Here is a 16,147-nt window from a genome sequence, read left to right on the forward strand (position 1 = left end):
TATTATATCAAGGAATCAGTCAGGATTCATGAAGGATAGAAGTATTGCAGAGAATGTGTTGTTCGCGCTCAAGAGATTATAAGAGATATTAACAGGAGGAACAAGTTTCAAAATGTGGTTGTTAAGCTGGACATGATAAAGGCATATGATAGAGTTTCATGGGTATATCTGACTAAGGTGATGAGAAGCTCTGGATTTCATGAGAGGATCATTGATATGATATGGAGACTAGTTTTAAATAACTGGTACTCTGTGTTGATTAATGGAAAGAGTTTTGATTTTTTTAAATCTTCTAGAGGTCTGAAACAAGGTGATCCTTTGTCTCCAACATTATTCATTATAGCTATTGAAGTACTGGAAAGAGGGCTCAATAATTGTGGGAGAATAATGAATACATAGGGTATGGTATGCCAAAATTGAGTGAAAGAATAAATCATTTATCTTATGTTGATGATACTATTCTATTCTGCTCAGATCAGAAGAATTCAGTGAAAAAGATGATGACAGTACTTAGGGAGTATGAGACTATATCAGGTCAGTTGATTAATCTGGATAAGATTTTTTTATATTTGCATGAAAAAGTTCCTATAAGTATTTGTCATAAAATAAGAAGATGGACTGGCATAGGGCAAAGTAAATTTCCTTTCATTTATTTGGGGTGTCCTATTTTTTATGGAAGGAAAAAAAGGGTGCATTTTGAGTGCTTAGTAAAGTAGTTTATGACCAAGATCAAGCAGTGGCAGAATAAGTTACTTACTTTTGAAGGGAGGCACACCTTGATAAAGCATGTTTTGCAGTCTTTGCTCATCTATCTTATGTCTGTTATGAACCCTCCAAAAAGAGTTATACATCAGATTCAGAGAATAATGACAAGATTTTTTGGGAAAAATACAGGTGCTCTTAGAGGAAAAAATTGGATAGCCTGGGATACTTTATGCCATCCAATGAAAGAGGGAGGATTAGATTTTAGATCCTTACATCATGTTAGTGAGGCACCATTTGCTAAATTATGGTTAAATTTTAGAACCTCTACCAACTTTTTATGGAGTAATTTCATATGGAATAAATATTACAAGAAGTAGCATCTTATATTGGCTTAAGATTTTGGTGCATCACATGTATGGAAGAAAATGATAAAAATAAGAGATGAGGTGGAGCATCAAATATGGTGGCAAATTAAGGGAGGTACACTACAAGAAAGTACAGGATTAGTAACAATTTTTTAGTAACAATAATAATCTTGTTGCTAAATATCAATAAATTGCAAGCATAAAACTTTTAGCCATAAAATTTTCTTGTTGCCAAATGTATTAATCTTGTTGCTATAAACTATGAATTAATAAATAAATTTAAATATAAATACATTGGCAACAATATATTTTTATTGTTGCGAAAAGTGTTTTTTTGGGAGAAAAATACTTAAATTTCTCTACAACTTCGATGAATTTGTTGAAATAAAACAAAGAACTATACCTCTTTCTCAAATTTTATTTTAGTGAAAAGCGGAAGCGGAAAAAAGCGTTCCTCATTTTTCTTCTCACTTTACTTATTTTTTCCTCTTTTCATTCAACTCAATTTAGGTTTTCTATTTACCATTCTCCTTCTCAATAGGGAGCCCTTGAAATCAATAAACTCTTATACTATTTCTAATTGTCCATCAACATGTCGATCAGAGCTTTGAATTAGGAGGTTTGAACGATTTGAATCTTTCCTCAAAAACGAAAATTAGGGGTTCAATTTGTAAGTTGTTTCCCTTCTAGCTTCAATTGCTTCTAGTTTATGGTTTTGATTTCCCATCTCAAACCATGGTCGCGCTTCTATTACAGGTCTATCTTCTAACAAACGAAGTATATTATTGGTGGCTTTATCTTCCTTGCCCTTTTGTTTTCATATCTTTTTATTTGTTTCCTCCTTTTGTTCATTTCAATTAATTGAAATCTATTTTTTTGTCTTTACGCTTGGGCTCAACGTTGCATTTGAAAGTTCTTGGCTTTGATTAGATCGGTAAGTTCTCTTTACTTTTCTCAAACATCCCTCCGAACTTCATTTTTATTGAACATTTTAATATAAAAGATAGTTTTAGTTTTTTTTTTAAATGTTGAGGACATGACCCAAGATAGGTACGTGTGGAGGATGCAAATTAGGTTGGATGAGATGCTTTGTTATAGTCATGCTATTAGTTGTACGTTGGAGTTTCTTATTCAGGGGGTTTGGAGTTTCCTGTACCGAGCCGGGGCTCTATCGGAAATATTCTCTCTACTTCTTCTGAAGTAGTGGTATGGACTACGTACACTTTACCCTCTCAGACCACACTCTGTAGGAATACACTGGATATGTTGTTGTTATTGTTGTTGTTGTTGTAGATATTCAAAGTTTAGGGATTTGATTTTCCATCCTCAATTCTCATGATGGTTTAATTGTGTTGGAGAAGTGAGGAGAACGTTTTAAAATTGTAAATATTTGTAACCGAAATTGAAAAGCTAAACTAGAAAGAGTAAAAATTGAGTAAATTGTTGGCTAGGTAGTTTTGTTGGAGTTTGTTTATCTATGTTTGCTTCTGTATTGATTTTACATATCACTTAAATAAATGGTCACTGGAAATGTGGTGTGAGCAAGCTTTAAGTGCTTGTTTCATGTATCTGCAGTGTTAACTTGCTTTAGTTTTGGTTGTATACTTTCTTATAAATGCTTTTTCTTAGTCTTTTTTTGGAGTAAAATTTTCAAATAGCCACTGAACTTTTTGAAACTATTGGCAAAGTCACTTATCTTATTTTTGTAACAATAACATTCAACTAGATTTAGTATATATTTTTTGGGCTAAAATTTTTCTTTTTGGATGTTTAGTATGTTTTCGGATAATGTAAAGATAGGCTATATAACACATCTAGTCTAGGATATACGGAAAGAAAAAATAATCCTAAGAATTCATATGTTAATCAAATAGTTTGACTTTGCGTTGGGATTTCATTGTCATTTATCATGCTTGCTTATTCTGTTTTGGACTTTTTTTCTTGAGTCAAGGGTTTTTTGGAAATAGCCTATCTATCTTCACAAGATAATGATGAGGTCTGTGTGCACTTTATTCACTCCATACTTCACTTTGTGTGACTACACTTGGTATGTTGATAGTTTTTCACTACAACATAAGACATGTATAGCTACAAAGTATCTCATAGCTAAATATGAAAATTTCCGTGACTAGATATTTTAACCACATTTTTTTTTGTAGCATTCGTAGCAAGAAGAGGCGTAACTAAGTCTTAGCTACGGACTTTACATGAGCAGTGGCTAACAACTAATAGTTATAGCCACAAATTTTTTATGTTGTAGCAGTATAGTAAAATGTTCTTGCCACGAAAAATACACTTTTTAGCAAGTGATTTTATTCTTTTGCCATGACGAAGAATATTAGTAGCAATATTCATATTGTAGCCACAAGATATTATTTTGTAGTAAAGAAATTAATTTATTTGCCAAGCAAGCTTATAATTTATAGCTATTTCTATAACTTAATCTCGTGGCAAAAAAATTCCTACTTAGTTATGAATTAAAAAAATCATAGCTATAAATTAAAGTATTTGCCACAAACATAATTCTATTGTAGCTAAAAATTCGTATCTGTAACCATGAAATATAAAAAATGTAGCAAAATTTTCTTTTATTTGCTATGAAAATTAAAAAATTATAGCCATATTTTTTATATGTGGAAAATTATAGAGAATATTTAGCTACAAATTTAAAAATGCATATCTAAATTTATACTTTTTATCACGAGAATAAAACAGTAGCAAAACGTTAGCTTTATTTGCTATGAAGACGAACAAGTATAGCCAAGTGCTTACTACATAGCAGTTGTAATTTATATTTTGCTATGAATTTTAAATAAAATATATCTACTAATTAAAATTATTTCACGAATTTTATTTACTGCAACAATTCATAAAACATAATTTAGAAATTATTTTCGACATAAATTTATAAATAATTATGAAAGAATATATTCTTTAATTATTCAACAAACTTAAAAGAAAAGCATTAAAAACGACCAATAGATTGTCAACACTATTATTTGAAAACATTTTGCAAGAGAATATAATCATGAGCATTCATTGATTTTGGCATTTTCATCACTCCTCCACATGATACAATAACTGTTGACCTCGAGGTGCAAACATCGTTTGAAATCTTTCTTTTCATCGTTTATCCAACTCTGCTATCTTATCCTCCATTTCTTTCTTCATTTCTTCAGATTCTTCTTTAGCTTCTCGTTTGACTTTTTCTACATGCTCATTTGATTTCTTTCTGATCGATTCTACTTGTTTTATGAGTTGTATCTTTGTCGGTCTTCCACTAAAATATTCAGTGATACTTTTTCCTGGTCCATATGCACGAAGATATCCGTTTTTTTCAATCCCCAACACCTTTTCAAAAATATCATCATCATTTAAGAAAATTTCTCAAGAGGAGATAAAAGAAGAGGCAAAACTAGAACTTACAATTGCGTCTTGTTGAAAAGTATCAACTTGTTTTTCATTTTTTCTCTGGCGCGATTCAATAAAGACTTCAACACGAGAAGGAATTTTTTCATTTTTCTTCTATAAAAACAAAAGATATTATTGTAATTAAATAAGATATGTGAATAGAAATATTATAAATTCATCCTAAATATTATTATGTTATAATACCATTTTATGTCTAAGTCTTGCATAACTTTTGGTCCCACAATAAGGAGGCAAAGATGGTTCGATCGATTTGTTTTGTTCTGCATACTTTTTTCCTGCATAAAATTGAAAGCGAAACAATGAACAACTTCTGTAATTAATATAATATATAATAATAAATCAATTTTAATACCTGAAAGCTATCATCACTCCAAAGATTGATCAAATATTTCCAGTCGTTTGTGATAACACGTTTAGGCTTGTTGCGTAAGCGAAGTTGGTAAGTTATTTTTTAATCAAAATAATCCCGTTTCAGCTTGTATCTATAATCCCTATAAAGGTCATTCATATGTCTCAGAATTGCATCTTTTCTTTCCTCAGACACATCAAAGTTAAATTTCTCCTACACAAAAATTCAACATACCATTATAGTTTATAATCTTATTTCATGATAATTATCGATTCATAAAATTGAAGACATCATCATTTTCAATATATTCTCACAAAATGAGGTCTAAAAAAATAAGTGCATGCAGTTCATACCACAACCTCAAAATAAAATAGAGAAACTATTGTTAATAGACCCCGACAAAAGAAAAAACGGAGGGAGGTTGAGACATGAAATAAAACGCCAGAACGAGATAAGCACGTACAATTCTTACTAAAGATTGTTCAAGTAAACATCCATGCAGTGATGCTATACCTAGACAAATTTGCATCATAACAGCGTGCGTTCAAATACGTTAACTCTTTAAAGTGAAGAAGCAAACATCCATGACTAGAGAAATTTGCATCATAACAGCATATATTTCAAATACGTTTTAACTCTTTAAAGTGAAGAATCCAACTCACTGTTATCGTGTGCAAATATTAAAATTAAAATATCGTCTATTAATGGATCTAGCAACAAAATTGATTTCACTAACACCCAGTTCAAAACCACTAGAGCCAATGATTTTTTTCAAACTTCAGGTATATAGCTTACCAAAGTACTGCAAGTTTTCATTCGAGGCAACTAAAGTATGTAAAAGCATACAAAATGGGATAGACACAGGCTTTCATCAAATACAACATGGAAAATCAAAATAAAAAAATTCAAGAAATTTTTAAACCAAAATCACTCAAACTAAATATAAAAATTGAAAAAGTAAAATATTTTATTAGTTTGTCATTTGTCTTACCAAGATGATATCCCACATAAGATCAATCTTATCTTGCTCAATTTCCTTCCAACAATTTACTTTCAACTGGCAACAAGAACGACTTCTCACTGTTTAGCTCAAAAACTAAATGAATTGGGTTGCATTATCACCAATTGTTTGATTATCTTCATCAAATTGTACACACACTTTTTCTCCCTCTTGTAAATTTATTATTTTCAAGCATCGCGTTAGTCCTCTAGTTTTTCTTTTCACAATGGTAGAGCCTACATTTATAAATCAATATATAACTGGAGTAAAAATATATAACACAAAAAAACAAAATCAATATAAAACAAAATCAATTTGTAGGCTCATGTTCTTCAACTGCTTCATTCACTTCTTCAGACACATTATCCCTATAATTATTTTCTTCGAGAGATGGATCTTCAAAAATATCATAATTTTTTGATACTGTATAAATCTCTATAGGCTTTTCCTTATGCATCTTATAACTAAAAAGCATGTCCTTAATATCCAAATCGTCACAACATTCTACCAACCCATCATAATCATTCATAATTTTATCACCTCTCAAATAAAAGAACTTATTTCCATCTAAAATAAAAAAAACTTACAGTGCTTTTTCAAATCATCCAACATATCAAAATAACTCATAAAATCAATGTCCATGGTTGTATTCATCAAATGCCCGCTCACATATTTTTTAGAAGGGCGAAATTTAAAATAACCACCATAATGATAGATAATTGTAACCTCACTTACCATGTCCACATTTCCTAAAAAGGTTATCAAACATGAATTACCTAAATATGATTAAATAAATACGATAACTTGTCTAATTATTAAAAATAGTTTTATAAAACAATATAAAATTATCGAAATAAATAGATTCATCTACATGTTGCTTGGTCAAATTTTCTTTGCTGGAGGTCTTTTTGAAACTCATAACAGATTCCACGTCACGCAACCTTTCTTTGCCGGATGTCTTTTTGAAACTCGTTACAGGTTCCACGTCACGCAAACTTTCTTTGTCGGATGTCTTTTTGAAACTCGTAATAGGTTCCACATCATTATTGTCAGCCCCACAATTAAGCTTTTTTCGAAGACAATTCTGACCCATTTCTAGTTGGAAACAAGCATATTCGTAAGATACTAAAAATACTTTTCTTCAACAACTACTACTCAATGTTGAAAATTAAAAGCAACTTCAGTAATCTAAAATGCAAATCAAGAACCCAAACTGACCCATCAAACCAAATACACATTAAATGCAAATCAAAAATATAAATTAAAAGCAAAAAAAAATGAGCAGAAAAGAACTCATACCTAAAAAAGTTGATGAATTCCAAGGAAAGGAGTCCAACAATTCGGTAGATTCATAGTGGAATTTGAAGAGGAAGAGTCAATTAGTTATTGAGAAATTTAAAAAATGAACTGATAATTGAAATACCTAACAAATTGATATTAGACAAACAACTGTACCTTTCTTGGAGAAAGACTTGACTTCCGTTGAAAGTTTAGGATTTCGATTTTTGTGTCTCCAATATTTTTGTAGGTCATACTGTCATGCATCTAATTTCTCTAATATGTAAAAAAAATAAGCTAAAATTGGACCAAAAAAATTAGAGGAAAATATTTTGGCGGGAAATTTTCCAGAGGAGGGGGGAGAGGAGGCTACTTCTTTTGTGAAAAAGGTAGGATGATAAACATGATAATGTGATTTCTAAGAACTGACAAAGAGATAAGAAAACTCAACTATAGAAAAACAATAGCAGAAAGAAAACAAAACATTACACTTATAGCAGACAATTATATACTGTCTATTTTATTGCCTCGGATGTTTCCCTCTACGTACAATGATGTTTTGATTTTATCATTTGCTTGCTCCAACAGAACCTGAGCAACCTTTGGATGGATTGTTGGGCTTGATATTTTTGGGAGAAGTTGACTAGCTTCCTGCGGATACCAACAACTGATACTCAGCATCCACACCAGTCCAAAGACCATATAGTTGCTTAAGAAGGCATACAATGATGATTTCTTTATTTTAAAAGAGAGAACCTGAAGAGAGAATAACCAAGTCTATTCATGTTGTAGAAATGACAAACATTAAAACAATTCATAAGAGGTCCAGGTATAAATATAGAGCAGAGTTGGTTTCATCACATAAATTGTGGCACATGTTACAACTCGTTAGAGTGCAAATCTGAGATTAACAAAAATATATAGGACAATATTATAAGATGACTCGGCCTACAACACAGTACTCTCAGCAGGTTTCCATCCTTACCTTCAGAGCTGGTACTCCTTCATCATCTAAAAAGGAGGAGTGCTTGGTCGCACCAAAAGTGGCAGAAAAATCATCAATAATGTGTCTCCACCCTTCATCAAGTACTGTCCATGACGGTCAAACATAAAATACAAGAACTTTGAAGGATCAAGGAAAAGAAAAAGGGAACCTTCTCATGAAAAAATCATTGACTAATTTTAAAAAAACACTAAACTAAATATTTTATTACAAAAGGATACAATTGCTTGTTTTGCAACCACAAAGTCTGAACTTCCTCGTAAAAAGAGAATGTCAGCTGTAGCTCGCAAACTTTCAAATGGATAGCATCCAGCCATTTCCTGTATTTTTGAACGTGAATATAAAGAGCCCCCATCCTTCTGTAAATAGGCAAGTGCCATCTCTTTTTCATGATCATCCAAGTCTCCCTGCTCTGCAGCTTCAATATTAGAAAGAGCATCTTCAATAAAAAGTGTGGAAGCATTGTATTCGTCAAAATGACTTACTGAATCGGGCCATGCACGTTTAATTGCAGCAGATTTCCTTTCACGGATCAGAGCTCGCCAAGATTCAAAATTTTTATGCCTAGACTTCACATTCTCCAAGAACTCATGTCTTATGCACTAAATCATTATCTCCATGTGTTGTAGATTGGCACAGTAATTATAATCTCATAAAATGCTATCAAGAAGTTGTTAGGACGGTAAGATACAAAACAAAGCAAAACAAAAATTGATAAGTTAGAAAATCAGATCTTTCTGACATATAAATACAGAAACACACGTTGGAACTGAAGTTTTTCAATCAACATGCATGTGGTGATAGATAATCACTAGCTCATCACACCAACCAAGATCTTTAATTAATGCAAGTAGCACAAAGAAATAATAAATCTACCTGCTTTCTGTGCTCATATATATGTGTTTCTTCAAAAAGCAAACCAATAAATAAAACTGGTAAATTAATAAATGAAGAAAAGGTGGCTAAGGTCCACTTGACAAGAATCTCAGGGAAGTTTACCTATTTTGTCTTTAAGATGCACTCTTGAAGGTGGTGTAAATCATGAAGCTTTGCGGAGAGAGAATCTTTGAATGATGATTACAAGACATCAATAACGTTAGAGATATCACCTAACTTCACAGAGAACTTGAGAAATAAACTCAAGTTTTCTTTCAGTTTACTCATGGTTAGATTATCTATAATGAAATCAAGGAAACATTAACTGACCATTTTTTTCCTTTTGATAAAGAATTAGAAATACAGCATTAAGTTTAATAATTAGGATACATATCACTTGAGTCTCAGTTAAAATATTGTTGAACGTTCTCTTTTACCAATCTTTGACCACCACTTCGTCAAGAAAGAAAGCAATGATGGGATCACTGGACACAACACTTTCATCCATACAAACATCTGTCACATTTGTTTTCTGCTGTTAAGAAAACATAATAAATTATGTAGCCATCTACTAAGAACTTAAGCGGTTCTACTTTCTAAAGATTTCTTTTTTATGGTTATCTTCTGACTATACATCAGTAATCCTTTCTTTCACAAAGAATTAACAAAAAGGAAAGTTGGTGCGCTAAGCTCACACTGTGTAGGGTTTGTGGAAGGGCAGAACCACAAGGGTCTACTGTCCTGCATTTCTGCAAAAGACTTTTTCCACATCTCGAACCAGTGACCTCCTGGTCATATAGTAACAACTTTAACAATAAAGAAAAAAAGGATTAATAGCTTTTTAACTCATTTCTTTGTAAGAAATTTATCCGCAACTCAGAGGATGTTAGTCTACCACAGGTCTTAGTATGAAAAGGATACGATGACACATTAGAGAAACCAAATTTTTTTCCCGTGCCACATCAAACAAAGCATAAAGCCACTCGATATCAGCAACCAGTTGTTTACACGGTCCTTTTTCTCCTGTAATCTGTCATCACATTTCTTGGAGATGAGACCTGCCTCTATGCACTCAAAGTACAGGCGTAGCCGAAGTTTATTGACATCTTTTGGTAAAGGGATTCTACCTATAGGGTAAACATCACATCTCTGACTGCATTCCTCGCATAAAGAGGCATGGCCATCTTATGCAATTTGTAACTTTTAGAATGAGAGCCGGAATCTAAAATAAACTTAAATGCAGAATTTTAGTTTGTGGGCTTCGCTACTGTGGTTGTATTCCCGCTACAGTGAGCTCTATATGCATTCTGCTATATTTATACCTATTTCTCTCCAATACTAATTTTAAGCTATACAAATATTTTAAGTGAACTTTTAACTACATGCATATGATTTGAAATTTTAAGTTTGTGAAAAGGGTAAGATACTTACCAACAGACAGATGGCACAATCAATTTAAACTGATAGAAGAGGAAATAGATATAGACTCTACTTAAATAGAATCGACATAAAGCAGTCTCACCTTCCTTGTTCTTTCAAAGTGGTACAACAGGTTATTCGGCTTCGCTACAACGCTACAATGAGCTCTGTATACATTCTGCTATATTTATACCTATTTCTCTCCATTAGTAAGTTTAAGCTATACAAATATTTCAAACGAAATTTTAACTACATGCATATGATTTTGAACTTTAAGTTTGTGAGAAGGGTAAGATACTTACCAACAGGCAAATGGCGCAATCAATTTAAACTAATAGAAGAGGAAATAGACATAGACTTTACTTAAATAGAAGCGACATAAAGCAGTATTACCTTCCTTGTTCTTCTGAAGTGGTACAACAGGTTATTCAGAGGGCTCTCAATAAAAGAAATTGCAATTAGAATAAAAAAGAAATATACAATATACAATCAAGGGAAGGCGTAGAGAAATCTTGAACCTCCTAATACACTTGGGATGAATAGAACTCAAAATAGTGTAATTTGGATTAATAGAACTCAAAGTAGTATGACAACCATTAACAAAGGACCAATTGCCCTGCAAAACGGAAAGTGATATATCACAGATGGTATGCATTCATAATTTATGTATCAATCTTATACGCACCAGAGATATTGCTGAAGAATTAAAGATTGAATATTCCAAAGCACCATCTTTTGAAACCCTGTCGAATTAAGATGGTGATGATTTACATGCATACTCTGTCAAAACGTGATATATTGAGCTGAAAACAAATTAATTAAGGAGACACATAAAATCAAACACCAATCAAATATTAAGAATTTGTGCCCTCTGTCAAAACTTGATGTAAAGAGGTGAAAGAAATTAATTAAGGAGACACATAAAATCAAATATCAACCAAATATTAAGAATTTGTCTCAAACAGAAGTTGTTTCTCTTCTATGGTTGCCATTAGAAGTGAAATTGAGTTTTGAACCGATGGATACTACGATGATTTATCTATATTGTTGAAAGAAGTTATTGCAGTAAAAATGCTTTATTAGGATAAACCAAACGACAAGCTGGGGAACGTTAGAAAAGAAAATGGGCATAACCGATGTTTGTTAATTATTTCTTATATTAATTTAATTAATAATTAGTACATGAGAAGAATGAAAGAAAAATGGCCAGAAAAACAGGAAAAAAGATAAATACGAATCCTAACATTTGAGAGCGCTAGGTAGGCTGTATTATTATTCTCCTTTAATATTATATATTGATTATAGAGTAAAACTCACTTAACCCCATTAAATTTAATTTTGAATTTGGTAAATAATGGCTCTTCACCTTTTCAATGGTATAATAAACCTCTTTAATCTCCTCTCTTTATTTTTTTTTATTTGTTCAACAAAGAGAAACATGTAAAAAAAACTGTTCGTCCCATTTGCCTCGCTGCATGCAACTTTCATCTTTCCTCACCATGCAAACAACTGACGTAATAAACATCAATAGATAAGAAGTTGCGATATATATAAAATTAGAGTACTTTTTATTGAAATCCTTTAAAGCTTAGACAAATTAGTTAGGATGAACATATATTAATATTACACATTATAAAATCACCAGAGTAATATATAACTCAGGTCTTATTACACAAATAATACGAATAATAAACATTTTAATTGTTACATTTTGACAAGGATCACGATATATTTATTAAGGGGCTCTGCTACAAATTAACGATCCATCAGCGCGGAAGAGTTTACAGCCTACATCTGTTGTGCAACAGTGAAAGCATACATCACTAATTTTCTCATCTCCTGAAGAGGGACAAGTCATGTAGGCCACTCCAGGGTCACAAAACTGGAGACACATTTTTTGGCATTTCCGTATTGTGCACCTAATAACTATTTATTATCTACCGCGCCTAATCTGCACTCCCTTACAATTGGTATCAGAGTCTTGTTATTTAAAAAATACGGAAGTCATATATATATGGCTAATTTATTAATTATGATTTATTTGATAAAAATAGATTTAGATATTCCCCAAAATATTATTTAGATGAATAATGTACAAAAATTACCAAAATATAAAGAATTAAAGCAAATAATATCTTCAAACGTAAAAAATTAAAAATAAAGATAGGAAGACTACAATATAACATAATTGTCGGAGTTAGTAAAAATTCAATAAATGCACAAAAAGAAGAAATATCAAATTTAGAATTTACAATAGACAGTCTAGAATATACATACCAACATGATTTATTAACAATGAAATAAAAAATGAACAAAGAAGAAGTTATAATAGATGAAAAAATATATGAAAACCATGAAGGATTAAAAATAAAAATAGTATTTTCTAATCTAGGAAGAAGGTATAAGAAAATAGATGAACATTTATATTTAATGTTAGAAAAAAAAAAGAATTAAAATTAGAAGATAAATTGACAGTTATGGTGAGAATAGAAAAAAGAAAATGAAGAAATAGATAGACAAAAGGAAATAGAAAAAATAAAACAACAAACAACAGAAGAAATACGAAAAATAGAAGAAACTAATAATAGTAGGATTGTTGAATTAGAAAAAAAAAACCTCAAATGCTAAAGGATTTGTATGGAAAAAGACAGAAAGAAAAAGAAGAAAAAGATAAATAACAAAAATTATTAAATGAGATAAATCAATTTAAAGAAAAATTAGAAATAAACAATAAAGAAATAGAAACCAAGGAATTAGAAATTAATACAATAGATGTTGAAGAAACAGATAATTATGATTCGGAAGATAGTGAAACATACAGAAATCTTAACAAATACAAAAAATTTAGAAATCAATTAAAAACAAGAAGTAATTAATGAAGAAAACTCAGAAAATATAAACACAGAAATAAACACTCTTGATAAAAAAGAAGATGAAAAATATAATACCTAGAACATCAGAAATAAGAAAACCTACATATTATAAGAATAAGTTTAAAAGATATAATCTAAAGAATGAATATGACAAATGGACACCAAAACAAATAGTTAATCAAAATTATAACTTTTTAGACTTAGATTGTGTAATAAATACAGAAAAAATAATACAATTATGGATAGGATATATGACAAAATAATTATAGAAAGAACACTAATAGGAACAGTGAAATTATAATTTTTAAATCTAACTGAAAATAGTAAAAGAATATTAAAACTGACAAACCTACAGAAGGAACATCATCAACAACTACAACTAAATTAACACCTATAGAATTATTAAAAAAATATGAAACAGCTATAAAAAACGAATTTAGTAGCATGACAACAACAGAAGAAGAACAAAATGAAGAGAAAGATATAAATAGAAATTTAATGTTAAAATTAACAATATGTAATATGTGCTACATAGATGAATATACTTGCGCATTTAAAGAATATTATTATAAAGGAGCATATAATAAAGAAGAAAGTAAAGAAATAAGAAAATTATATTTTAATAAATTACCTGAACCATTTAGTTCAAAAATAATAAAAAGCTGGGATGAAGCAAAAATAGTAGATACTCTAGAAGCAAGAATAAAAATTTTACAACAATGGTATAGAAACCTATCTGAAAAATATAGAGAAGAAATAAAAATAGAAAAAACATTAATAAGAAATTTAGCATGTTGCAAAGATTAAACGGTACCTCAATTTGGATGCGAAGAAAGATATTATAAGAAAAGAAAAAGACATAAGAAATAAAAAAAATCAAAATATAAATATAAAAAATCAAGAAAAAGATATTATGTAAAAAATTATAAACATAAAAGACCATATAGGAAAAAGAAATCTATAAAAGAATGTACTTGTTATAATTATGAAAAATTAAGACATTTAACTAGAGATTGTAAATTACCTAAAACCCCAAAAAATAAACAAATATCAGAAATAAAAATAGAAAATACAGAATATATGCAGATAGATTATATAGATTACGAATTAGAAAGTGAAGACAGTATATATGAAATTTCAGAGAATGAAACAGATAATCAAATAGAAAATAATGAAATAGATAGTAAATTAGACGAATTAAATGACTGAAGAAGATATACAAATAAATCAAATGACTGAAAAAGATATAAAAATAATAACAAAAGAAGAATATTTAAATGACGAAGGAACAGATCAAAAAATAATATTTGATAATAATATATTTGATGAAATAAAAGGAAAAGCGTTAGACTTAAGTGTAGAAAAAATATTTAAAATACCAACAATTAAAAATATATTTACTAGAAAAAAGGAAGAATATTATGTAGTAAGCCAAAAAGAACATGTAATAGACTACAGATATGCAAAAGGTAAAGCTAGTATACCACCAGTAACAAAAAGGATAATAAATAAAGAAATAAACGATATAAAAAGTAGAGACCCAATAAAATATGTACAGCTTGGAGGTACAGAGATATTGATAAAAGCATGTTTTAGAGAACGAACAGATACACCAATAGAACTATATTTAGCAGATGATAGGATTATAAGACCTATAGAAAAAAGTATAATAACTGCAATAAAAGGAAATTTAATATGCCAAAAATTTAAATTTATAATAAGTGCAAATTATTTAGTAGCAATAACAGATAAAAATATAGATAAATCATTAGTATTATATTGAAAAATATCAGGAATAGAACTAACCCCAGGAAGTAAAATATTTACAGCAAGATGTAAAAATCTATATGTATTAACTACAAAACACAAAATAACAGGAAAAAATAAAATTAATAAAATACAAATAGAAAGTCCTTTTGAACAATTTATAAAAACAATTGATAATAATGATTATAGTTACAAAAATATAGACATAGAAGAAGATTTAGAAATAATAAATGATAGAATAAGTACAACAAAAAGAATAGCTTATGAAAAACCAGAATCATCAAGTTCATCAAAAAGAACAAGTTATGAAACAAGTTCAATAGTTAATTTAAACCAATATTACATAACAGGAACAATAAATGAAAAGGAATATTCAATACTCTTAAACACAGGACAAGAAGAAAATTATATAGTAAAATATCAAGTAAAAAATGAGGAAATAAAATCTGATAATAATATATGCCTAGATCTACCAAGAATCTTAATAAACACTAAAAATATAGCAGAAAAAGAAATAATAATAGGAGTTAGAAAAATGAAAGTAGGATTTGAAATAAAGGAAGAAATGCAAAAAACAGACATAATATTAGGAATTAAATGGCTAGAACAAGTAAAACCATACAATATAGAACATTCACAATTATCTATAACATATAATAGAGAAAAATTATTCTTAAGAAGTGCTTTAACATGATATGAAAATATATGTATTAATGAAGATAGTAGTAGAAGGATATTACAGTAGATATTATACGCCTATGATAGATACAGGAGCAGAAGCTAATTTATGTAGATATAATTGTTTACCAGAAAATAAATGGGATAAATTAAAAACACCAATAATAGTTAAAAGATTTAATAACGAAGGAAGCTTAATTACTTATAAAGCTAAGAATGTAAAAACACAAGTATGGGATAAAATATTAACAATAGAAGAAATCTATAATTATGAGCTAACATCAAAAGATATACTTTTAGGAATACCGTTTTTAGATAAATTATACCCACATATAATAATTAGAACAGATTGGTGATTTACAACACCATGTAAACAGAAAGTAAGAGCAAAAAGAGTTACTA

The 16,147-nt window shown here is 29.7% G+C and overlaps 1 protein-coding gene and 1 long non-coding RNA gene across 4 annotated transcripts; one reads left to right on the forward strand and one right to left on the reverse strand.

Annotated features, from left to right (window-relative positions):
• Positions 1 to 1,517: 1,517 nt before the first annotated feature.
• LOC124899280 lies at positions 1,518 to 3,477 on the forward strand. Its single transcript, XR_007056523.1, has 2 exons — positions 1,518 to 2,004; positions 3,230 to 3,477. It is a non-coding gene; the product is annotated as an uncharacterized LOC124899280 (long non-coding RNA).
• Positions 3,478 to 7,981: 4,504 nt separating this feature from the next.
• Positions 7,982 to 9,875, reverse strand: LOC107879289 (E3 ubiquitin-protein ligase HOS1-like). 3 transcript variants are annotated; one of them, XR_007056524.1, is made up of 4 exons: positions 9,399 to 9,875; positions 8,618 to 9,307; positions 8,354 to 8,544; positions 7,982 to 8,140 (listed from the first exon to the last, which is right to left on the reverse strand). XR_007056524.1 is itself a non-coding variant. In XM_047413600.1 (3 exons), the coding sequence occupies exons 1-3, from the start codon at positions 8,628 to 8,630 to the stop codon at positions 8,117 to 8,119; spliced, it is 228 nt and encodes a 75-aa protein (XP_047269556.1). In that variant the 5' UTR covers positions 8,631 to 9,366; the 3' UTR covers positions 7,982 to 8,116. The 3 variants fall into 3 exon arrangements, 2 of the variants coding, with proteins under 2 accessions (XP_047269556.1, XP_047269555.1); XM_047413600.1 differs by lacking the exon at positions 9,399 to 9,875 and having other exon boundaries at positions 8,618 to 9,366; XM_047413599.1 differs by lacking the exon at positions 9,399 to 9,875 and having other exon boundaries at positions 7,982 to 8,251; positions 8,618 to 9,366.
• Positions 9,876 to 16,147: the final 6,272 nt, after the last annotated feature.

This window comes from Capsicum annuum, chromosome 6 (assembly GCF_002878395.1).
Source record: "Capsicum annuum cultivar UCD-10X-F1 chromosome 6, UCD10Xv1.1, whole genome shotgun sequence".
Classification (NCBI taxonomy): Eukaryota; Viridiplantae; Streptophyta; class Magnoliopsida; order Solanales; family Solanaceae; genus Capsicum; species Capsicum annuum.

Coding starts and splice junctions, on each gene's coding strand:
- LOC107879289 (XM_047413599.1), bottom strand. Junction 8,252..8,353: donor TGGTTGCAAAACAAGCAATT/GTATCCTTTTGT, acceptor GATCCTTCAAAG/TTCTTGTATTTTATGTTTGA.